The following is a 24,467-nucleotide window of genomic DNA, read 5'->3' on the forward strand; positions in this document are numbered from 1 at the left end:
GACGAGCCAACAATGTGCTAGCTAAGTATTTCAGTGAACTGAGCTTCCAGTCGGTTGGTGTGGTATGGTGTAGTCCAGTAGCAGACACTACACTAATTGGTCCATGTAAAATGGTTAGCGACTTGTGCCGCAATTGTTCAGACACGAATCCGAGAATCTGGCTTTTGTTTTAATACGGGCTTAAGCATTGGCATTGGCTTCGGCTACGGCATTGTGGAAATTAATTAGCTTCATTTACCCCTGTCTGGCTGACTGAGTAGACATTTTGAGCCAGGATGCATTGCATTCACCGCTGCAGCATCTTAGCGGATGATGCTCCACGTGCAATAGCTGTTGCTCAGCCCTACACACATATCCCAAAATGTCGTTTGAAATTCCTTTGTGTGCATGCACGTGCCAACAATGTATGCATATTTTGTGGGCGTTTTGTTCTGCGACGCTGTTGGTGGTGGGTGAATGGTGGGCGGTGGGGCTTGGTGCGTTGATGGGTGTGGCATCAAAGTGCATGCAAAATACGTGCCATGCATGCCCAAGCCGCGTGCTATTTATTTTTATTACGCAAAGCATCCAAAGTTTTACACACATTACTTTTATTCTCCGCATAGCAAGTTTTCTAGTCCTGGATAGAGTAGAAAATCGCAAAGGTGGCACCCAAGCGACAAGCTGCTTGAAAAGCTCCAACTCCACCCCTGACATGTTTAATAAATGGCAAGAGCTGTCAGGAGGCCACATTGTTTGTGTTGCTTAACCTTCAAGAAACTGACTGCAAAACTTTCCCACTCCCCATGATATTATAATCTATGAAATATGGGTTCAAGCTTGTATATTGTGTGTATTAGTATGAATGTGTGTGTGGGTGTGTGTGTGTGTGTGTGTGTGTGTGTAGTAACAGGTATGTGGATGAACTTTCAATGGGGTTTTATATAAATTGTTCTAACACACCGGCAACATATGTTTCAGTTTTACTTAACTGCATCAATATACTTATGACAAGCACTGTTATAATAAATCGAAAATTTTGGCTTTCAGTTAAGACTGTCACAATTTAGTGTTTCCTTTATTAATGTAATGCCTTGGCTAAGAAGTTGACATGTATTATTATTCTGGATAGCATCAGCTAAATATTCGGAATACAATCAGCTTTTATTAATTATGCTGAGTAATATATTTGCTTCGGATATATATAAAGCCATAATTTCATAATTTAGGTCTATATGCATTGAAATTATTTCACAAAGAATCAATATATTTTATTTGTATTTGACGAGCATAGCATTTTATTCATAGCTGCGCTAACCATGTTATTTATGAATTGTATTTATGGAACTTGGAGTTGTTGGTTTTCATGAATAAATATGGAACATTGTGTAAAACGCCATATATCAATTACTTTAAGCTTATATAAACAAACAAACATTTTATCAACATATAATAAAAAAATAATAGTATTATCTAATAAGCACAATTAGGTGCTTATAGTGCTTCGATATTGATTCGCATATCTGAAAATCTATCGAAAGTGTTTATCAAAAACAAATGTTAATTGTGAACAGTGCTCGGTTTAAGGCCTCAAGGGCATCGGCGCGAAAATGTCTGCATAATTCGAAAGAGCATCCCACATTCGTAATAACTAACTTGCTTACTTGTTTACACGACTACAAAATATATGCAAATTGTGCGGCTTTGCTACATATGAAAAATAAATTATGCAACAAGCCAAACGAGCCATACACGTCGCAGCTTCATGGGCCTAATTAGCGAATGGCGTGGCGAAAACGAGGAACCATAATCAAATTACACGAAATGCGTTGAAAATTCTCTTATTTTAACAACAAATCAAAAATCGATACTAAAAAATTGCAGCGCAATTAAAAAGGTCAGAATCGGAGTGGGAGCAAAGGAGCAGATACCCATAGTTTAGCACCTAGCGATGGCTATAAAAATGTGCAATTTTCACAACACATATTTCCCTTTTGGCAACGAGCCAGCAACAAACAATGAACCAAAAAAAAAAATAAATAAATAAAAAAGAAAAGAAACAAAAAATTGGTATATAGAAACCAAATAGGATAGCAAAAAATTTGCAGGCCGTAAATAACCGGGGAAGCCAAGTAAACAGCGACTGGCAGCCGCAAAAGCCAAAACTCACTGCGAATGCGAATATTCTTGGAATTTTCATTTGTTGTTGCGAGTTTTCGGTTGGAAGAAGCAGAGGGTGCGGTGCATGTTGTTGGTGTTGGTTACTGGTGTTGAGGTCGCATAGTTAGAAATGCCCCATCCGATGCTGTCAGACCAATTTGTCGCTGTGTGTGTGTGTGTGTGTGTGTGTGTGCGGCATAATGGCCTTGCTGCTGCTGCTGCTGCATTGTCGCTTCATTTTTGCTGCAAAGTGTGGCAAAATATGTTGACAGGAAATGTTATGCGAATTTCACTGCGTATAAAATGAAATTTACGTGAGTTTTTGGCGCGTGCTCTCTTCGCTGTTGTTATTGTGCCAGGTTTGCATTTGGTACTAAGTTGACGGCATACTAGAACTTTAATAAAAATACTTGAGCATAAAAATTGTCAACAACTTAAAATCAAGTCAGGCAGAAACAATAAAGCCATTTAACCGAACATAATTGTATTCATACAGTCAATTAACTCTCATTAATATAAATGGAAAAATAAGATGAAATACGTTCGTAGACACAGGGGCTTGATTTTTCAGACATGTGTTGAAAACTTTGAAGAAAACAATATATTTCTCAATACAATTACTTACATATATTTTGAGTACAATCATAGTGCACCGATCTGCCTGTAAAACCATGACGGATCTCTGTTAGATTTCATGACAAAAGCTTTGAAACTGGCACACTAGTTTGCATCGGTACAAGCAGACGGCCAATCGACCAATCAGTCCTGTGATATGTATTTCTTATAAGTAGCAATCCGCCAAACTCCGACAAACGTACTGTCTGCAACAATTTACTGTCCTATGTAAATGCAAAGAGATTAGTTTGCATAGAAACAAATACTTTTATAGGCGGACATGTCGGACATCGATTGAAGGCGTTCTGTATAAGTTACTCAACGATCTTAATGTATATTGTGATCAGTTTGAACTGATTCTTGCTGATTTAAAGCCCGATTAGACACGCGAGTGCAACAAATCCGTGAAGCAACAAACCAGATGCTCTAAATAAACAATGCATACACTATTTGTGTATGGTAAATAAAAATAGCGTATTAATTACTAGCATGCGATATATTTAATGCACATTAGAAATAAACATAACAAAAAAAATTCAGTTACTGATTGAAAGCAGAATTAAGACAATGTTTAACTGCACGAAAAACGCATATCCAATCATTTTTCTTGGTTTTCTATTCATTGTCGTACAGGTAACTCAAGAGTTTACTGGATGTTATTAAGTTCTGCTTACTTACAATAATATGAATTCAACAGAGTAACTCTCAGAATGAAATTATTAATAAATGTTTGGATAAGAACAACATTAGCAAAAATCAATATGAAAAGCTAATAAAACATGGTATCATGGACACAGAAATTGGAAACATTGAAAGGAAATTCAAGTGCTTTATGCATTGTGTAGTTAACGAAATGGGTGTACTGGGCTCTGACGGATACCTCAATATGAAGCAATTGGATAGCTTGGGAGAGCTACGGGACACCGATCGCATTACTTTCCGCAAGTGCAATAAACTGTACCATAGAGAAGCAGATGCCTGCGAATATGTCTCCAATATTATAACCTGCTTTATAGCTGAGCAGTAAACAAACAAAATTTGTGCTAAGAATTAATATATTATTATATTGTATATTTATTATATTGTATATTATTATATTATATATATTGTTTGGAAATAAAAGTCAAACTTTGTTATTGATTTATTATTGACATAAACAGAACTCTTCATATGTTAATTTTTTATTTTTTTTGTTATTGTTATTTTGATCAGCATCTTGAGATCATATATAATATTTTTTACTAATTTTCGACAGATCTTAGTTGATGATACATGACATTAATTTTACACATGCCTTAAAAGTTGACCTGAACACAATAATAATAATATATTTGCAATTATATAAAGCTAGAAAAAATGAACTTCATGTCAATATTTTGCGCATTTAATTTAATACAAAAGAAATTGTGCAACTCTGTGTTTATTAACTGGAATTCTAAAAACAGAAAAATATGATTTATAGATGCACAGATAATACTTAGTTTGATAATAGTTTGCTCATTAAAGAGTTATTAAAGATAATCCAATTTATATCTTACGCAACTGTTAATTCAAAAGCGTTGTGCATAGTTCTGGCTTGTTAAGCTTAATAATGAAAATAATGGGGCGCTCTCATCATGACTCTATAAAAGCCAATGACAAATGTAGATGAACTGTCAAATGTTTTCATCCGAGCGAAGTGTTCGAGATCAGTTTTTAATTCAAAATATAGTTTTTTAACTTAAACAATATAAGGAACCAATAAAATCAGCAATAAAATGTCAGCCCTAAACTTAACTTGGAATGTATTAATACTTTTTGCATTTATGCTGGCTTATGTACAAGTAAGTTATTCCATAACAATCTGTATAGACATATTACATTACATATTTGAATTAAATTATAGAGCTTAAGCGTACCCCTTGACGTGGAGGAGAAATGCCTGGCTGAAAATAATGCCACCAGGCCGGAGTTATCAGCCAAAATAGATCAGGCAAACGCCGAAGGACATTTGGAAAATGTTGAAATGAAATATATGTGCTATGTGCGTTGCGCAGCTGCCGAGATGAACATTTTGGACGCCAATGGCCATATAGATATTGAGCAGTTCCAGAAGTTAGAACATTTAAGGGGTCAAAATATTGCAGTTCTCAACGAGTGCAGCCAAGTGAATAATTTGGAGAAAGATTTATGCATTTACTCCTTTAAAATGTTGCTATGTTTGATACAAAACTTTGTCACAACGGAATATCTTAATATAACTCCGGGTAGGCAGTAAATATCTGTCAATCTGTCAGATTTGTATCAAATATGCGTATCTTCCTTATCATTTCCAATTTTTAATCAGAAAGTAGTTTTGATACTATCGAATTATTTGTTACTTTCACTTAGCTTTTTTCCACATACGAAAACTAATAAATTGAAATGTGGCTATAAAAACAACCGTCAAATGATTTAAACTAATAAGCTGGCCGCGATGGTCTGATTTGCATAATTAAATGAAATTGCACTGTATACCACGGGGCGTATAAATCAAATTAATTGCGTTGGCGTGCGGCTTTAATTGATTTGCGATAACTGAGCATTAGTCAGAAATAGCATGCAATACTCGTTATGCAATAATATTAATAGATGTGTGCTGATATCAGCCTGAAGGCCTTTTTTTTTCAAATGTGTTACTGTGTTCCTTGGGTTGTTGTTGCTGCATACAGTTGTTGTTTGCCGTGTGCCAGGAAAAAACATTTTGCTTTTCACAATGCAATTCCGTTACAGTTTTACGCTGTTTTTCTTTGTGCCGGCAGCGCATGCAACGGAAGTTGTCACGTTGCATTGCTGCTGTTGCCGTTGTTGTTGTTGTTATGTGAAAAGAAAAGGCGCACAGCTGCAGCAGCTGAAACACCCACACACTTGACTGGCTCCGGTTTTGCCTCTGGCTGCCATTGTTGGCCCGGCTTTCGATTGTCATTTCAACTTTACGCGCTTTACATGCGTGTGTGCAAGTGTAGGCTTGGGGCGTGCCACATTAGCGGCAAAAAGAAAAATATGGCCATGTATTGTCAACACGCCCGCCCACGCGACGTATGAGTAACGTGGCCGCGTCTGCCACGTTTCTCGTGCCATGTCAACATGCAAAACAACAACGAGGCGGAAGCGCATTGTGAACGCTACACGACTCCTCTATGCAGCGCCCCCAAACATGAAGAGGTGTGGCCGTTGCCTGCTTTTTGGTTGGCGCTCGTTGAAACTGGTTACGGGAACGGCGCAATTATAATTTCGTAAATCGACGGAAGTTGTATAAAAGCACACAAAAAAAAACTCTGCAGCGCAAAGCCCTCAAATAGCAACAAGATGATAATTGGTGCGACGTGCGGAATATGAAATAAACATATAAATATTTATAATCTAGTTATATGACGTATTCTTTCAGAATGATTTTAAAGCTATTATATATCGTAGATAAATTTCCAAAATTGTAACAATTGCACATATAGTCACTTACGCTAGAAATACACAATAGCTAATGCCGCGGAAGTATTTATACTCCTTGAAAGTCAAGTTATAAGAGTTAAATGATCTGAGCCAAAACCAAAAAGTAACGTTAAAGCAACTCTTAATTATTGTATAGGCATGAAGATATCACGTATTGTCCATGGTTTCTATTGCCAATTCTGTAATTCCACAGAGGAATTAGCATTTGAAATACTAAACGATACTAAATATAGTTAATACACAAATTAAAATAAGTTTTTACATTAAGACATCTTAATTGTTCATACTACAGAACATTCAAAAACATGAGCATGCAAATTTAAGCTAAATACGATTCAGTTTCTTATACAGAAAAGAAATTAAATTCAATGAGAAAACTTACACTGTTCAACACACTTTGGCAATTGTCAATAAAGTACTTCGCGTGTCTCAAAAACGACACAGCAAAAAGAAGAAGCCGATTTGAACAGCGCCTTTTCTTTTGCCACAGTTGCAGTTGCTGCTGCTGCTGCTGCTGATGCTGCAGCTTCAAGTGTGCTTATCAAGAGACACATGAGGCACTGACGTGCACTCACAACGAAAGGTGAGTGGGGCAAGGAAGTGGGGTGTGGATCACTGGCTAGAGATGACGAGGCGACGAAGCGAAGCGCGTAAGTTTGCAGTTTTTCTGCAGCATTTTCCTTTGGGAAAACTCGCGCAAGTTCTGCATATGACTGCGGGCACGTCCCTGTTTGTGTGCGTCTGGCTGTGCCAATGCATGAGTGGGTGAGAGTATGAGTGCATTTGGGCATGAGTGTGTAAGTTGATTTATGCCACTTTGTACACATGTGCGTATGGCTGTGCGAGTGTGAGTCTGTAAGTGCAAGGCTGCTGCATAAATGATTTATTGCTATTCCCGCGACAGTTTCGTTTCGCTTTCGTTTGCCACTCTGCAACAACTGGCAACATATGCACACTCGCCCACACTCGCCCACAGATGCACACCCATACACACGAGCAACAAGACAAAGAATTGCAGTCACAAAAACTGTTTCTTTTTTTGCTATAATAAATAATTATAAATGTTTTCTTTCGGCCTCCAACTCCACATGCGCATTAATAAACCTTATAAATATTTAAGTTGCGTGAAAAATTGCAGTGCGAAGGTGACAGTTAACGGAAATGCGGGTAATTGAATGTGCCACACATAAAAGACACTGAAAGCCAACGGCAAGGCACAAACAGCTACAGTATATACGGGGCAAACAGGTGCTAAGCCACGGCTACACCATCCATGTAAGTTTGGGCTCACATTTGCATAAAGTCGATATAAACCTATCGCCCCATACCAGATCTTTTTGCCTATTCCATGCAAAAATGATATCAGATCTTAAGTACACGGCGGCTGCATAATAAAGGTGGAAGCTAATCGAATGTCAACTGATTGCCACTTGACTAAGTGCCTGAAATTATTTTGAGGCTACTGAAGGGCGCTAACAAAATGGATTCCTTCCCGAATAATATAAGTACATGTATAACAAAATTATGTCAAATTAAATTATGTAAAAGTTCAAAATATTATTTGTTTAAAAGATACTTTTTCCTTACTTGCTTGTGATTGCAGCTTAATTAAAAATATATAAAAGTAAACTTAAAAATACTATAGAAAAGAAAAATTAGAAAAATGTCTATATAAGAATAATATATAATATATAACACATCTTTTGGCTATTTGTAGAGTTCAGGGAATTGACAATTTTTGGCAAAACGGCTCAAAGCGCTTCTTCATCTTCTGTTTCTGGCACTGGCAACATCAAAGCTCAACTTTGAGTTTGGCCACCCAAATATCTTTATTTCCGTTTGTTTTCACCAGCATAGCCACGAGATTCCCTTCGCCCACAGGAAGCAGGAAGTGCGCTTCATGCAGCATTTATAAAAAATCGGAAAAAGAAAAACAAAACTCATAGCTCGTGCACAGAGAAATAAAAATACGAGACAAAAGGCGTTGGACCCAACAAGAAAATTGACGCGTAAAATTGTCACAAAATGTAAATATTAAATATAGTCGTGCAATTGCATAGATTTAATTAAATTTGCTATTTTTGCTTTGTGCTGGCACAAACAAAAATGCCGAAAATTGGCCACAAGCATGCTGGCATTGGGCTATACACAACTACATATTGGACATAAATATTTGAAAAATCTTCTCACATGAATAATTTCGTTTAAATTGCATACATAATTTGCAGTCGACAATTTAATAAATATTTCGGGCTTGCAATCGAATTTCCATTTTGCACTTACACTCGCAATGCCAATTGGCAAACATTTTATACCAAGCACCAGATAATTCTATGTTGCATTCACACACACGTGCACAACAACCTGCACTGCAGCAGGTTGCTTTTCAATGTTCGTTACGAAAAAATTGCAATATTTTGAAGTGTACATTGGGAATAGCACTTACTACTGCTCGCTTATTCCTGTTACTTAGGCGCACCCAAATGAAAAATAAGCTGACATTTAACTATGCACCCAATGAAATTTTCAAAGTATCTAATTTAACATCAATTTACACGTAGTCTCATAATGTTTATTTATATAGTTCTTATTTGAATAAAAATGTAGTAAATATTATGTATATAAGCTTATTTGCTAAAATATAAATAAGTAATTAAAATATCTCAACTATAATAAAAGAATATAAAGCAAACTCTCTGAAATTTCCTTTCAGTAGCACTTACCATTCCATACATAGACATATTTGCATGTCCTCCAAGTTGAATAAAACAAAAATTGAAACGAATGCGTCAATATACTGACGAAATGCCGTACCAGCGTTCAATCCCCTTGCCCATTTCAGCAGCCCACATATATCAGTATCCATGCAAAGCTCTCTGCATACATCTCCAGTTGTCTGCTTCCGACTGTCTTGCTGCTGTTGGGTGCCATCAAACAGAAACAGCACACAAATACGCACAAGCATAAAGCGGAAAACATTTTTACACATGTGACTGACGCTGATTGCGTTTGTCACGTTGCCGAAATAAAATTGCAACCCATTCCGCAAACCTGATCTGGATGCCGATCCATTGCCATGCAGCTAACTAAGCGAGCCGGAAAGGTGGCAAACGCACATACAGAAATGCCGCAAAAGCAATGGCAGCAAAGACGCAGCCAGCGGCATACAAAAGTTGAGCCCAAAGCCGTACTCCACACGGAAACGAAGGCCCCACGTTGGTCTCTGACAGTTGTCAATTATTGGTGTTTTTTATTTTTATTTTTTTTTGTTTTTGCTGTGCCCCCAAAACTAGGCAACGGAATTGCAGCAAAATCATCATCGATGAACTCAACGTCGCGACGTGTCGACCTCTTTGCACACACACATGCTCGTGTGTGTGTGTGCGTGTGTGTACTAGGGACGCGGCCGCAGCCTCGGCCTCAGTAGCGGCCACGTTGCGTATACGTAATGTTGCGCATATTGGGTCGCCATCACAGATTGTCGCAGTTGCGGCATATTTGCATAATTTAGCGATTGAATTTTATGTTCAAAAGCAAAACAACCCAGCTGCTGCTACTGCTGCCGAAGTTTTTCCACACTTCGCACACACATCAAACGCGCTGTGGATATATCCATTTGCTTTTTACTTAATAATTAAATAATTTTTCGTTGCATTTGTCCGCCGTGGGAGCCAACGTTGTATGCTATCGACAATAATTGCATGCAACATAATTATAAGCCATTAAAGCACTTAAGCTCCCGGAAAACCAACGGCACCGCCAACAGTGCAGGCTGTCGGCTATGGGGGAAGGGGCGACTGGGCCAGCTTGGGCGAATTGGTCGAGTCATGTTTGCATATGCATAATTATGATGAAAACACATTTAAATGCATTTAATCGGGCGTTCAGTTGGTCACCAGCCGCCCACCCGGCCGGCCGGCAGGTAGCTTATGGCAATGGCCCACTCAAAGGCTTTTAACGTTTATTGGTTTTTATTAAATATGCGAGCGTGCCATATAATATGACCGGCTCGCCTGGGCCCTTAACTGGTCCGCATTGGCCAGGTCCCAACTGTCAAAAGGCATATTTAGTTAGATGCGACAAGGAGAGCTGCTTGTGAAGCTCCGTTTTATTGGTTTAAAGTGCACAAATTATTGATTCTGATTACACTTATAAATAAAGAAGACACTGATCGCCCACAGGTACAAATCTTGTTTCTTTTATATCGACGGGAAGACAGACATACAAATGAACTATGACAAAAGTATCTGCCAGGCGGCAAGCTTCAAAATCTAGCATCAATACGAAGAATGAAATAGATAATCGATGGGCTATAAACTATGATCTTTGTCATGTCACTGCAGCACTGCAACACATTTGCAGCCCATTTATGTGGCACGCCTCTCTACTGCCCACTAAAGCGCACTTTTAACTTTCCAGAGGATCCGCACATTGCCTTAATTAAAGTTGTAGTCGGCAGGCGCAATCAACAAAAAAATTGCCTTACAAAAGGAAAGGGCTACACCATAGCAAAAGGCAACAAGAGCTAAAACACATGTGTGAAAACTGGCAAAGTAAATGGCCAAAACAAATTGCCAAAGTCGGAGCAGCAGCAGCAACAGCAGAAATGGGCGCAGTTTTGAGTGGGTCTGAGTTCGGGTTTTTTGCTGGGGTGCCCAAATGGCAATTTATAAAATCCTTTGAAGTGTCGAAAATCAGTAATTGTAGTCAAAGTGCAAATTGATTGCCAGCCAGACACACACTCACACATGCGCACACACACTCACTCGAATGTGCTGGCAAATTTTGAGTGTATTTGTGTGTGTGTGTATGTGTGTGTGTGTGCCGAAAAATCAGTGTGCTAGCCATGTTTTATTGAGTGTAATTTGTAGTTGCAAATTAATGGCCGCACTTCACTTTTAATTAAAACACAGCAAAAGAAAAGAACTCAAATATCTGAAATCAAAAGAGGTTTTCTTGAACCAACGAACTAGGCATGCTCTTTAAAAAATCAAAAATACTAAAAATTCTTTTATGTTTGACTTCAAATATTCAACAAAAATACACTTTGAAAAGCGCACTTAAGAAAATTTATAAAACATTTTATCTAATTCTTTAGAACTCGTTTGAATTCAAATTGAAAATAAATAATTTTTCTGAATGCAACTTTGAACAGAAACTCATGAAATTCTTAAAAAAACAAAAACGCCGAAAATATATTAATAGAAAGCAAACCTTATGATCATTTTGACCATAGGTTTCGAAAGTATTCAATAAATTAAACATATATTGCCTTGAGAGAAGTTTGAAATGATTACTTCATTGATTTCGCTTGAGCTTGTAATAACCTCCCGATGTGAAAGTATCTTTTTTAGCCAATTGTAGGGTGCAATAAATGTCTAGCATGCCCGAAAGCGGGGCGTATTTTCTTCTGCATTGTGAGGTTTAGCAAAGTGTAAGATAACTAACTCAATTGCAGGCTATGCCGGCAAGCGGGGTCGGGCCATGGCGCCGTATATGTCTGTCCGTTAGTTTTCCCTTTGACTACTTTTATACCGTTCTTCTGTTGCTTAGTTTTCTTGAGTTTTCATTTTTTTCGCTTATCCTTTACCCTATGCCCGTGGGGCAGGCACGTTTTCCCTTTGCTTAAGTGACTTCATAACCTCGAAAGTGGAAGCCACTTTTTAGTGCAGCGCATATGGGTGGACCTGTGTGTGTGCACGTGTGAGTGCGGCAGGTGCTCCCCGAAGCACAACACGCTTACTGCTCGGCATTTGCTAAGTTGCTATTTTGAGCTGCTTTGTCGCCTGTTGCATAAAAGCGCTTTAAAGCATACGGAAACGTCGACGGCGACGGCGACCGTGGCTGCAACTGTAGCTGCCACAGAAAAAGTTTTGAATAAATTTGCGCCATTTGCCAGCGGCAACAACAGCATCAGCATCAACAAGAACAGCAACGGCAAACGCAACAAGGCAAACAAACTAAATTTTTTGACTGGCAGCGCATCGATTTTGTTGGCGTGAAAGGCGGAGGGAGCACGATGAAGTCGCATCCAAGGCATCATCAATTTTGGTTTGAGAGTCTCATCAATAAAACATAACAGCAGCAAATGGAGACACATGCGACAATGCGCATGCAACTGGCTAAAGGATATGAAAACATCAAGGACGATGCTCTGCACTCGGCTAGCAAACGTGGTTAACTACTCCTGCGTGTGGACAGATAAGCGAGCCATACAAAAGCATTGCAATCTAATTTTCGGGCAAACCTTTTGTGCAAACCATGCTAACAATCGAGAAACATTTCTTTCGATTTTCTACTTGTTTTTTTGAACACAATCTGTATCTGAAATTGTGTTGATAAGGCAAGAAATTCCATATTTTACTAAGCGACTTAAATTAAAGCTAAAATTAAAACGTAAATAACCTTATTAAATAAAATATCTAATTAAAAACCGCTTTATAGCAGAAACAAAATCCCAAAGAAGTCAAAAAGGGTTGTATTAAATCTAATCTCAATCAGAAGCTTACTGGATATTATACTAACAAAACTACGCATAACTGTGCAAAGCATAAAAAAAAAATGTAAGCCCAACACTTGCTTGACTTAACGCCAGACCCTTTGCTTAGTATTTCTGTTGGCAATGCCCCTCCCCCACTCCAAATGACAATTGGCAATGTTGCTGGAGCTTCTCAAGTCCAGTGTGAAGTTTGGCGAGTTGCTGATTTGATTACATTTACACACATCCGACAGTTGTTGGTTTGGCAACGGCAACTGTTTTCCAGAAAAGTGCGCGGTGAAATTTTCTTGTCAACACTTGCAATGGGCCGAGTTTAGTAACACCCTCTGGATAGGGGTCGCGTTGGGTCGTGTCGGGTCGGGGTCAGACAACAATGGCAGCTAGTAGCTTGGCTTTGTTATGGCAGCCTTGCAGTTGGCATGCGAGGCTTTGGCATGGAGCTGCCTGCTATTTGTAGCTTAACTGGTTGGCCAGGCGCCAGAATGTGAAGTCTTTGTCTGCTGCCAATTGAATTGAAACTTTATTTTTGTCTGCTTTTTTGCTGTTGTTGTTGTTCTTGTCGAGTATTTGACCCCACAGGTTAGCCCATAATAATATTAGTGATAGGTATGTGCAGCAGTTTTATAATAAAGCCAAGAAAGCCCATTATGAGAAAACCCACTGTGATGGCCAGAGCAGAGCGTAGAAACTCTTGCCGATCCGGTTTCGTGCAGCGCTTGATCACGCGCACGGAATCCCTGAAGAAGGCCAACAGTGGCAAGAGAACGCACAGCACCTGATCCCAGACCAATTGCGTATAGCTGGCCGATGATTTGAACTTAGGCGCTAAATCTAGCAGCAGCCTGCTTAATCTAGAGGATGTTGTCGGATTGTCATTGTGCTGCTTACTTGCTACTTGCTGTGCGAATTACCTACCCCGACTTTGGCTTCTTCTTCATCCGACGACGTCGCTGTAAGCGCTGATCCATTTAAACTTCTATCGTTACTTTTCTGTTGACTTGTATGCCAGCTACAAAGCAATGCCTGCTCTGAATTTTCTTAGTCGGAATTAAGATGCCCCGCCCTTTATGATGGAACTGAAATCTGTCGACGGTTTCTTTCTCTTTAACTTTTCTCATTACAAAAGTTTTACTATTTCCCTTCGCACTAGGCAAATACACAAGAAGGGTTACTCAGGCGACATTTTCACTATTTTCAACTAGCAACTGCACTTTAAAGTGCGATTTAACGTTCTAAATAGATTTTCCAAGCCAATGAAATGACAGAAAAAACCAGTTGCACTGATTAAATGAGTAAGTTAATAAAATTGCATTTTACATCAACCTTAAATAATTTTATATAAAAAAATATGCTTGGATTTTGGTTGACTCGATCCAAACACTAAAACATATCTATTTTTTATTTATAGCAAATGTCCCTGACACAATTCAGTACAGGTGATTACCAATTCCCAATTTGGTCGTTGAAATTCAAAAAGAGTAGAATCCGCATCTTTAGAATTATTTGCCTTTTGGCTATTTACTTAAAATATCATTCAAGATATAGTTTAAATAGTTTTGGGAGATTAACTTACTTTACAGCCCAGGAGGTAATTTAATTAAAAGTAATCTCATGGGTGGCAAAACTCAAACGAACATACACGGAATCTCCAAATCGTGCTTTCTATAATGATAAACCATTTTATATGTTTCCGTCTGAATTTCGCAGTCAAGCTTCTTAACATCGAACTGATAATTATTAATCTTGAGCATTACATAAATTACAATTTGGTCTGATTCTGGCTGTTGCTTCATAGCCCAAGCAATTGCTGGGCAAAGTATATATCGAACAATGAATGCAGCATCATTTGAACTGGGAGATGGTGCCTGGGTTGGATCCTAGATTACACACTTAATCAAACTTTATGCAAAGCTGCCTCTGCCACCCACAAAATTTGCAGCAATTTGCTGGCTCTGCACACGCACAGATAGAATGATAAACACAGAGGGGCAAAGGGGTAAGCAGAGGGTGTAGACAAACGGACAGAGGTCTTAAATGCTGCAATTTGTTTTGCTGCCGAATCGTAGCTGTCTTCACTCGAAGCTTAACCAAATGCAGAGAATCATGTACCGCCGCCAGCTTTATTTCCAAAAATGTTGCAAGTGCTGCTGCGGCTTCCACTGCTATTGCGGCGGCTGCTGCTGCTACTGCTTCTGGTGCTGCTGTTTGACATCCTTGGCTGGCTCGGTTGAGCTCCCAGGACAATTCACTGCGAAATTGCTAGACAAAACTGTGGCGCACAAGGCGGCCGGAATGGCAACAACGATGCTCGTTATGTGTGCAACACACAGCCTGGCGCAGCAGCTCCATCGGCTCAATCGGCTTCATCTGTATGAGCTGTACGCAACACACAAACACACATACACTCGCCTTTGTACATATTGTATGTATGCTTATTTATGAATGTGTGCGTGTGTCGGGATTTCATCGTCACCATTGAGATTGAAAAATGTTAAAAATTGCTTTTAAATGCCGCAAAATACAATTTATTATTCAACAGAGGCAAACGCCAAACACTCGAACAATGTCTGCCCTGGGAGTGGGTCCAAGTGGGCGTGCCTTTGGGCGTGGGCGTGGGCGAGGGCGTGGGTTTGGGCTTGGGCGTAAGCGTGCCTGTGGCTGAAGCTGAGGCGTGACACTGACTCGCACTATATAAGTATGTATGTATATGGCACGGCCATGGGAAAGCTCAACTGTGTTTGGCTGCTTGGCAGTAAATTCAAATAAAGCATACATCCACCCATACACATACAATCAACGTAGAAAGCAATGGCAACAATTGTAGCTGCAGTTGTTTTGTTTATTACGTATACGCACTGTACGTCGCAACCAGATATGTATTTGGGCGCCATTTTCCCGGCCTAAGCAGGTCAAAAGCCTTTTTCTGCAGCATTTAAAGCCTTGGGCCTTACTATGAAGAACGTCAAAACATCTGAAGATAATTACGAAAAATATGTGCGTCTGTTTTTTACCTCTCAAATCCAACCTGATTTAAGATAGAATGCCAGTATTTGTAAATATTTCGATATTGGACTACAAATCAGGAATTTGTAAAATTTGGCTCACGTTTGTCTTACGGTTATTGACCTTTTTTAGAAATCTCTCAAAAAACTATATTTTGCATTGCATATGAGAATGAATTCTTATACTTACATTTTTAAAAAAGTAAGGCAAAGACGACAAACCTAAAAATTTCGTAAGTCTTAAATTCGAAAGTAAGTCCATTTATGGTTTATTAAATAATCATATTAAAAATCTAGTTAAGCTTGTAAATAATCGTTTTCGTAAACTCCTATAAATAATACATTCCCAGTTTACCTAAGATCTTAGTAAGTGCGTTTCAATCTTTTCGCTTCGTGATAATACACCAACATTTTCGGACAGCTTATCATTCCCACACACAAACACCCACAGTCAGATACACACAGACACAAATACAAGTACATACAAATTATTAACAACACAGTTGAACGAAAATGATTTAATTAAATTTATTTGCGCGCTAATGCCATTTGCCGCAATGCCTCTGGGGCCAGCTGCTAACATCAAAAGACACTGGAAATTAATCAGGCGTACACGCAGCTGAGCCCCGCCCACATGGGCAGCGCCTGCGGCACATATAATTGCATTAATTTATGAGTAAAAGCCACAGAAATTAAAAATAATAATATGTAATACGTATAATCAAAATATTCAAAATGTGCCTCAGCACCAGAAAGTTTCAATATAAATTTTGTGCCAGCTGCCAAACGGCGACTGAGTTGTCCTGGGTACGGACGAGGGAGTAGATGGTCTGGTGGGTGACGAAGGGGCCTCCGGCTGTAAGCTGATAACCAGTTGAAAGACTAATTTTCACATTTGAGCTGTAAACTCGTCCTGAAACAGGCAGCCGCTGCTGTCGAGCTGTAAATGCGCGGCTAATGCGCTACGGACTATCATTTGGCTGGGGTCTGGGGCGTTAACATTTGGACGGATGGACGTTTTGGGCGTGGCTGGCCAGCCAATTTCATGGTTAAATGATTCAGAAACAGAATTACAAAATTAGTCGGCCCGTTAACACAATGTAATTAACTTTTGCGCGACCTCTCTCAATATATTTGATATTTATTTACCAGGCCCGAATGCCCCCCCGGGGTGCACTTTGCTTCCTAATGCCACGCACTCGGGGGCAACTCCCGTTGACAACTTTGAAGCTAAAGAGTATCTAGGATGCGATTCAAATTACCCAATTTCTGTCGCACTCTCCAGCACTTGTCCCGCTTGGCATTTGGCGGCAACGCTATTCAAAGGCAATTTGAAACAAATTTTATTGCAAAAGTTTCGAGCACATGGAAGATGGTTCTAGTGCGCCAAAAAGTTGTAGTTGGCGCGTGCCTGCGCCTTGGCTTTGCCCCACAATTAACTTTGCCTAAAAGTATGTAAGAGTCCTATTTAAGAAAAACACAAAATACCATATAGTAGGTATGGAACATTGAAAAAACATTTTTTAAAGATCAGGGTATTTTAAAGACACGGAAAAATAACTTTGAATAATAATAAATTACTCAGTGTCAGGGCACTTAAATAATCACAAGACTCATTGCACACGTACGATTCCAAACATATGTATATAAAAGTAAACTTTTTCTATACAAAGACCGAAAATATAAAATAATGTAATTAAATATACTCTCCTTCCGTAACTTTTTAACATAGTGTATATAGAGAGCATGTTCACATGTTGTAGCTGGCGTGTTGTCCAAGCTTGGATGCACTGCCAAATCAAACCACAAAAAACCTGCGCAATGATTGCTAAAAAGAAAGAACAACTATTGCCAGCCACTGCCATTACCAATTTTTGCGCTTAACGCTTCACTGAGTAAATCACTGAAAGACTCTGAGACTGAGATACGGAGACACAACGGGAACGAGGAAAGAAAGAAGAAATGGGGAGGCGTGTGTTTCCGTATTCTGTCCCTGCTTATGCCATCAGCATGTCATCATGGCAAAATCAGACGACATGCAACATTGCATAAAGATTTGTCACAGCTAAAGCTCCCAAAATGCAATGCAAGACAACCGACATCGACAACACGCAGTGAGTGCCAGTTCGAACTCAGCAGATAGAAATAGATGCACAGACACAGACACCCAAATAGAGACGGAGCTATAAGTGGCGACGGAGACGGCGACACCGAGCGATGAGCTCAAATCGCATTTGCGCATGTTGAATTTCGACAAACAACAACATGCTGAAACTGAAACTGAAGCTAGCGCCGATGCCGTTGCCGTTGCCGATGCCGATGCAACCACAGTTGCAAGAGGGTGGCTCGTAAAACTGTGAAAAATTATTAGATATTCAAGCTAGTTTTAAGAAAAACTGAATAATTTTTTCTAATAGATTTTTAGATTAACATTGAAGTTAAATTAAAAATTTTGTTGGTCGCTTTAATTTTTTAGAAACCTCTGAACAACAACTAATAGGATATAGACACATTTAAGTTTTGGAAGTAGAGATAAGCCCAGATAAATAAAGTTATGGTAGGCTTTCATCTGTTATTGAAAATATTTCTTAAATCAGTAGTTCTCAAATGCTAAAGATATTAAAAAAAAAAACAATAATAAATAAGTAAAACAGGCGTAACTATTGTGTACAAGAAAACTATTGGCTTTAAGATCGATCATGCGCAAACACGGTGGCTGCCACGGATCTAAACAGACAAAAATAGGCTTCGGTCTTTAAATTCTTAGAATGGACACAAGGCTAAACCAAGCCTAGGATCGGAAGCTAATTTTCCGGATGATAGAATCAAAGGATACTGAAAATGGTGAAACAGATAAGTGTCGCTTTTGTACTTTATGTCCCTCTTTTTATGGTTCTTATAACCCTTGAAAAACTATGTTTGAAGTTAGCTGCCTCGAGGCTACATTTTGCAATAAATTATAAAATAATGCTTTTAATCTTAGAAAATATATTGAAGTAATCTTACAACAAATTAAAATCAGTAACTAAGGGGAAGACGAAAAGCTTCGACAGACTGCTCTGCTAAAAGAGTTTACTCTTTTGTCTAAACCAAGCATACGTTTTCCTTTATAAGTATATTATTTGAATTATCATCAATAGATTAAACCACCCTCGCAGTTCTAGCTGGGCTAAGCGGCAGCAACTTGCAGCAAATTCAATTTCGTGCAGCTCGATTGCATTGCGGCACATTGGCCCGAAGACTGTGTGTGTATGTGTGCGAATGCCTTTGCTGGCTTTTGGCGCTGCTCAATCGATTCGCATTGCATTTCAATATATAAATATTTATACACAAGTAAATTTGCGCACAGCTGACAAACGCCAAATGAAAATATATGAACCTAGTCGCAGACTGAGCGAGTGCTGCCCGGTTTCCGTGTTCGCAATCCCGAATCCGTGGCAGTTCGTGTCAGTCAGTGGCTGCTTGTAACCGTTTCGTAAATCGTTTAGCTTCGCATTTGTTTTGCTTTTGACTCGCTCCTGTTGTTGGCCTAATTCGTTTTATTACCAAATTCTGTCTATGTCCATGCCCGTATATATATGGACATGGACATGGACATACATATAAATCATGGCTAAGCCTTTATGACATATGCTAAAATTTAACACCGTGGCCAACGTAGCAGCAGGAAGCAGCAGTAGCCCATTTCTAGCCCATGACAGCCCATTTTCATCGTCATCGTCGGCTCCACCTTGGTGAACACATGACGGGCCGCCGGGTCGCGTTCTTGTGTTTGGTGTTTTTGGCCAACGCGTGACAAAATGATTAAACGGCTAGCCAGAGCCGGAGTCACAGAGCCAGCATGTTGCACGACGTTGAGCCACCAGTGGGGGCAACTGTCGCTACCGTTGCCACCGGCGCAGCTTCACATTGTTCGGCAATGACAGTGCGAAATTGTTGATTTATGATTTATATTTATTTATTAATGGTCGACAAAACGAGTGTCTTCCTCATTATTCAAAAGGTTGTACAATATAAGTATATTCTAAAAGCCTAGTTAAAGGATACAATTTTCTAAATAGCATCACCGACCGATGGAGGTGTTTTATTTGCCAGTCCGGCCAGCTGTGCCCCTTTTCACAGCTAATTTTGTCAGTGACGCTATTAGAGCCTACATCTAAGCAGAAGGTTGTAAGTAGGAAAAAAGTGATCTCAAGTGAAATTAAAAATAATCTTAATTTGCTAAATTAATAAAGAAAATACAATAAATAGGAAAAAAGAAAGTAAGAAAATTGTTAATAAAGTAAAGCAATGTAAGTTAGATAAAGAGTGTTAAGTGGATAGGACAAAGAGAAAAGTATTGGGAAATCACCGACACGGTGGGGGAAAATTTTTCAGCCTGTCCGGCTAGCTATGCCCCTGCTCATAGCTGGGAATGGTCAGCGACTTCCCGAAGGTATCCTGAAAGCAACGATTTTATTAGGGGTAGAGACAGTTCGGTAGAGAAAACGTGATGCAAACTATTATAATTTTTACATAGCACGCGAAAAGAATTGTGCATAGCGTAATCAGTTGTGCACGTAGATAGTAATAAGGGGCGATAATTTCTGGTTGGTCTAGCCGGAACAGAGAATTGAAGACGCCCTAGCAGAAAAGGAGAATCAATGTCGCCAATAATCAACTTATGTAGAAGGACAACACCGAGAATTGTCCTACGGTTGATTAACGACGGAAGGTTGAGAAGAAGCAGTCTGCTGGAGTAGGACGGCAACCGAAGATTAGGGTCCCAATTTAAACCTCGTAAGGCAAAAAGCAGAAATTGCTTCTGAACAGATTCAATACGATCCTGGCTGTTGATATACTGTGGAGACCAGATGCAAGAGCAGTATTCAAGGATAGGGCGAACAAGAGAGATGTACAGAAGTTTTGTTATAAAAGGATCGTTAAACTCTTTAGACCATCGTTTAATGAATCCAAGTACACCTTTTGCCTCATTAACAATGGTATCTATATGAAGATTGAAACAGAGTTTAGAATCAAAAATAACGCCTAGATCCTTAACTGTTAGTATACGTTGCAAAGGGATATTGTCGATTGTATAACTAACAAGATAAGGTGTAGTACGATTAAAAGTCATAAACATACACTTTGAACAATTTAGATGCAATTGATTGGCCGAACACCAAAGTTGCATAGCGTTCAAATCGTCTTGTAGACGAGAATGATGTAGGGGGTTAGTGTATGATAGAAAAAGTTTGACATCGTCCGCATACATGAGTACACGGGCATGTGATATAACAGAAGGAAGATCATTTATAAAAAGTGTAAAGAGTAAAGGTCCAAGATGACTACCTTGAGGAACACCAGAAGTAACGTGAACCCTTTTAGAGGTAGTCAACCTCAGTATTACTCTTTGGGTCCTACCTTTTAAATAAGAATTAATCCAAAGTAAAAGGGACAGAGGGAAACCTATTCGGTCAAGTTTAAAAAGTAAAATGTCATGGTGCACAGAGTCAAACGCCTTGCTGAAGTCAGTGTAAATGACATCAGTTTGCATTTTCGAAAGGAAAGCATCATTTACCAAGGAAGTAAACTCAAGCAGATTGGTCGTAGTTGACCGATTCTTTACGAATCCATGTTGAACAGGGGAAACAACTGATTTGCAGAAATGCTGCAAATTCGAAGTGATTATTTTTTCAAATAATTTAGGAATAGCAGACAGTTTTGCAATGCCCCTGTAATTTTGTATATCAGACTTCCCACCTTTCTTGTGAAGAGGAATGATATAAGATTCTTTCCAAAGAGATGGAAAGACAGAAGTTTCAAGGGATAGATTAAAAAGCTTTAGCAATGGATAGAAAAGGGAAGAACTGCACTCCTTGAGTAGACAACTAGGAATATTGTCCGGCCCAGGAGAGTAAGAAGATTTTAGAGAGTTTATAGCTAATAGGAGAGAGGAGTGTGAAATAATGGGGGGAGGTATAGAACTAGCGGAGGAAATAGTATAAGGGTAAGAATTAGTATTAGGACAGACTGAAGAGTAAGTTGATTGGAAAAAATTAGCAAAGAGGTTAGCAGAATCAGTGTCATTGCTAGCTTTATCCATCCCAAGAAAAAAAGAAGATGGCAAAGTTGAAGACTTACGCTTCAAGTTTACAAAATTATAAAACTGTCTCGGATTTCGGGCGAATTGCCTTTTACAACGAATTAGATAATTCTCATAGCATTGAGAATTAAGAAGAAAAAAGTTCGACTTGGCTATGGAATATTTAGCCAAGTCTGTACACGAACCAGACTTTTTAAACTTTTTAAAATATTTGGATTTTACATTTTTTAGATGTGATAATCTGGGAGTAAACCAGGGTGGTTTTGAAAAAGTAGTCGAAGGAATTGACTTAGGAATACACACATCTAAGAGGGAGTTTAGGGTGATATAAAAAGAATTAATGGCTGTATTCATATCAACTGAGTCATATAAGAAAGACCAATCGGTTGAATAAATAAGCTGATTCAGCAAGGAATAATTTCCTTTGCGAAAGCAATAGCGGGGCTTATTGGCTGATGAGCACGAAATGGAAGGATTACAATTTAGCATTGCAATCTCTAAAGTTGGATGATAGACATCCTCAGGAAGAGATAAAGGAGGTGACCTAGACACATTAGAAATAAGGTAGTCGTTAACAAATACAAGGTCAAGTGTTCTATTCATATGATTAGAAATTGAATTGATTTGAAACAACGAAAGATCAAGCATGCAGTCTAAAAAATCGTGCTGTGCTGAGGGCACTAGATAATTTTCAGCAGTGAATAATGACCAAGAGATGTTCGGCAAATTAAAATCACCCAACACCAATAATAGGTCATTATCCCGCACGTGTGAAGAAACTTCTTTAATACAAGTAATATGATTCATATAAACTTGAATATCAGAAGAAGGTGGGACATAAGAGCATGTTACATAGATATTCCGTGTAGGAAAAGACACCTTAACTGAGACAATCTCAGCGTCAGTAGGCGTACTAAAACAGAATAGTTCAGACTGGAGAGTGGCTTTAACGGCAATTAACACCCCACCACCTCGAGTCGGCCGATCATTTCTAAACAAAATAAAGTTATTCGGTAATACCTCAAAATCAGATATGGTTGAGTTTAACCATGTTTCTGAAAATGCTATTATGTCCGAATCGAAGGAAGTGCTGGCAATAAAAAGATTTTTTAGCTTTGAAGTGAGACCTCTGACATTCTGATAATGAATAAAGATTTGGTCAGAAGATGAAGCTAGTTTTTTGGGGCAGAAATGGTACCCTGTATTGAAGGGACTGGAAGGGTGACAGGCTGGTTACGCTTTTTAGGCTTGAACTCATGAACAATCATGTGTGGTGGCCAAAATTTGGGATCACAAATGATTGGGAACATATCATGTGAAACATTTATTTTGAATGATGATATTTCACGAGGGGTGGAGAAATTAAATTTAGTTATTGACACGCTAGCAGAAGATTTGCTAGCAATATAGGCTGCCAATGACTCAGAAGTGGTGTCCGACGAAAGTCGAGACACAAAAACTTGCCTACGAGGGGCAACTACCGTTAAAGTGGGCGCTGATGGGGCTGTAGGTAATACAGGAGTTGGAGGAGCTAACGAGGCACAATGATTGCTTTTAACAATCTGCGCAAGATTGCGCGCAGGTCTACCTTTGCGGCCAGGAGCTGACGGGGCTGAGGCAATTTGATTAATTGGGACGGAATCAGGTACGGGCTCTACTGGGTCTAGTACAGGGCTTGAAGCCGGGGTAATTGGACAGTCGCTTGGAGAAGGCGATAAAGACAACATTGGAGATACCTCCAAGTTGCTAGGAAAAGACAAGAAAGTCGTAGGAGTCTGAACAGACGTAGAGGGCAATTGCAAAAGTTGAGGCTCCAACCGGCGATTGGTTGGAGACTCAAATTTATATTTGCCTAGCAAATCGAAACTCGAGTCAAAATTACTCGAGAGCTGCTTAGCCACATTATTTAATTTTAAGAATTGACTTCTCACAGAATTATACATTCTGGAGAAATCAATTTGCTTGTCGATGCATTCTGGGCACGACCAACGCAAGCCACCGCAGCCCTTCTTGGCAATAGCAGCGATCTTGTCGCAATCACGCCCAGTGAGACCTGCACATTTAGCATGCATCATATTCTCACACAGCCAGCAATTAACAAATTGCGGCAGTGCAGAATCGTCAGCCTGCTTGAACGTGCACGGTTTCTTACAGCACGACATAATTATTAAATGCACAAGCAACTTGCGAGAGCGCAGAGCAAAACGAAACGAAAACGGTGCACAAGTAAACACTCAAAAAACAATTATTCGTACACAAACAAATTGTTTGGTGCGAAAAGCAATAGAAAGAAATTTGTGAGAGCGCGATGCACAAGCAGAAAGTATGCAGCGAACACACGCACAAACAAGTGTATGCACAGGGGAGCACAAAGGCAAAAGACTTAAAACAGCCAATAACAACAAACACGGAACTGACGCCGCGTTTTATAAAATGTAATAATTAACAGACACGCTGCACAACAGATGACACTTTGCACAGTTTATAAAAGCTTTTTAAATAAAGCACCGAAAAATGCAAAATTTTGAAATATAAAGCAAGATAAAAGCGCAAAAATATATAAAAATCTTGGAGCACAAGTAAAACACGTCAATCACTCTCAACTGAGAACTCTCTCTGATGATGATAATGATGTGATTAGATGAGTGGTTATTTGGTC

General features: G+C 39.1%; 2 protein-coding genes and 1 long non-coding RNA gene across 4 annotated transcripts; 1 reads left to right on the top strand and 2 right to left on the bottom strand.

Annotated features, from left to right (window-relative positions):
- Positions 1 to 1,007: 1,007 nt before the first annotated feature.
- LOC26530432 (uncharacterized) lies at positions 1,008 to 3,082 on the bottom strand. Of its 2 annotated transcripts, XR_011416998.1 has the most exons (4): positions 3,021 to 3,082; positions 2,765 to 2,960; positions 2,454 to 2,534; positions 1,008 to 2,382 (listed from the first exon to the last, which is right to left on the bottom strand). It is a non-coding gene; the product is annotated as an uncharacterized lncRNA (long non-coding RNA). The 2 variants fall into 2 exon arrangements; XR_001450260.3 differs by having other exon boundaries at positions 1,011 to 2,382; positions 2,765 to 3,052.
- A 1,354-nt stretch (positions 3,083 to 4,436) lies between these two features.
- Positions 4,437 to 5,156, top strand: Obp57c (Odorant-binding protein 57c). Its single transcript, XM_002049569.4, has 2 exons — positions 4,437 to 4,577; positions 4,640 to 5,156. Exons 1-2 carry the CDS (start codon positions 4,512 to 4,514, stop codon positions 5,009 to 5,011), a joined length of 438 nt encoding a protein of 145 aa, XP_002049605.2. The 5' UTR covers positions 4,437 to 4,511; the 3' UTR covers positions 5,012 to 5,156.
- Positions 5,157 to 12,704: 7,548 nt separating this feature from the next.
- On the bottom strand, positions 12,705 to 13,877 carry LOC6626028 (protein transport protein Sec61 subunit gamma). The gene is made up of 2 exons (XM_002049568.4): positions 13,637 to 13,877; positions 12,705 to 13,572 (listed from the first exon to the last, which is right to left on the bottom strand). Exons 1-2 carry the CDS (start codon positions 13,687 to 13,689, stop codon positions 13,302 to 13,304), a joined length of 324 nt encoding a protein of 107 aa, XP_002049604.1. The 5' UTR covers positions 13,690 to 13,877; the 3' UTR covers positions 12,705 to 13,301.
- Positions 13,878 to 24,467: the final 10,590 nt, after the last annotated feature.

Source organism: Drosophila virilis, chromosome 5 (genome assembly GCF_030788295.1).
Source record: "Drosophila virilis strain 15010-1051.87 chromosome 5, Dvir_AGI_RSII-ME, whole genome shotgun sequence".
In the NCBI taxonomy this organism is placed as follows: domain Eukaryota; kingdom Metazoa; phylum Arthropoda; class Insecta; order Diptera; family Drosophilidae; genus Drosophila; species Drosophila virilis.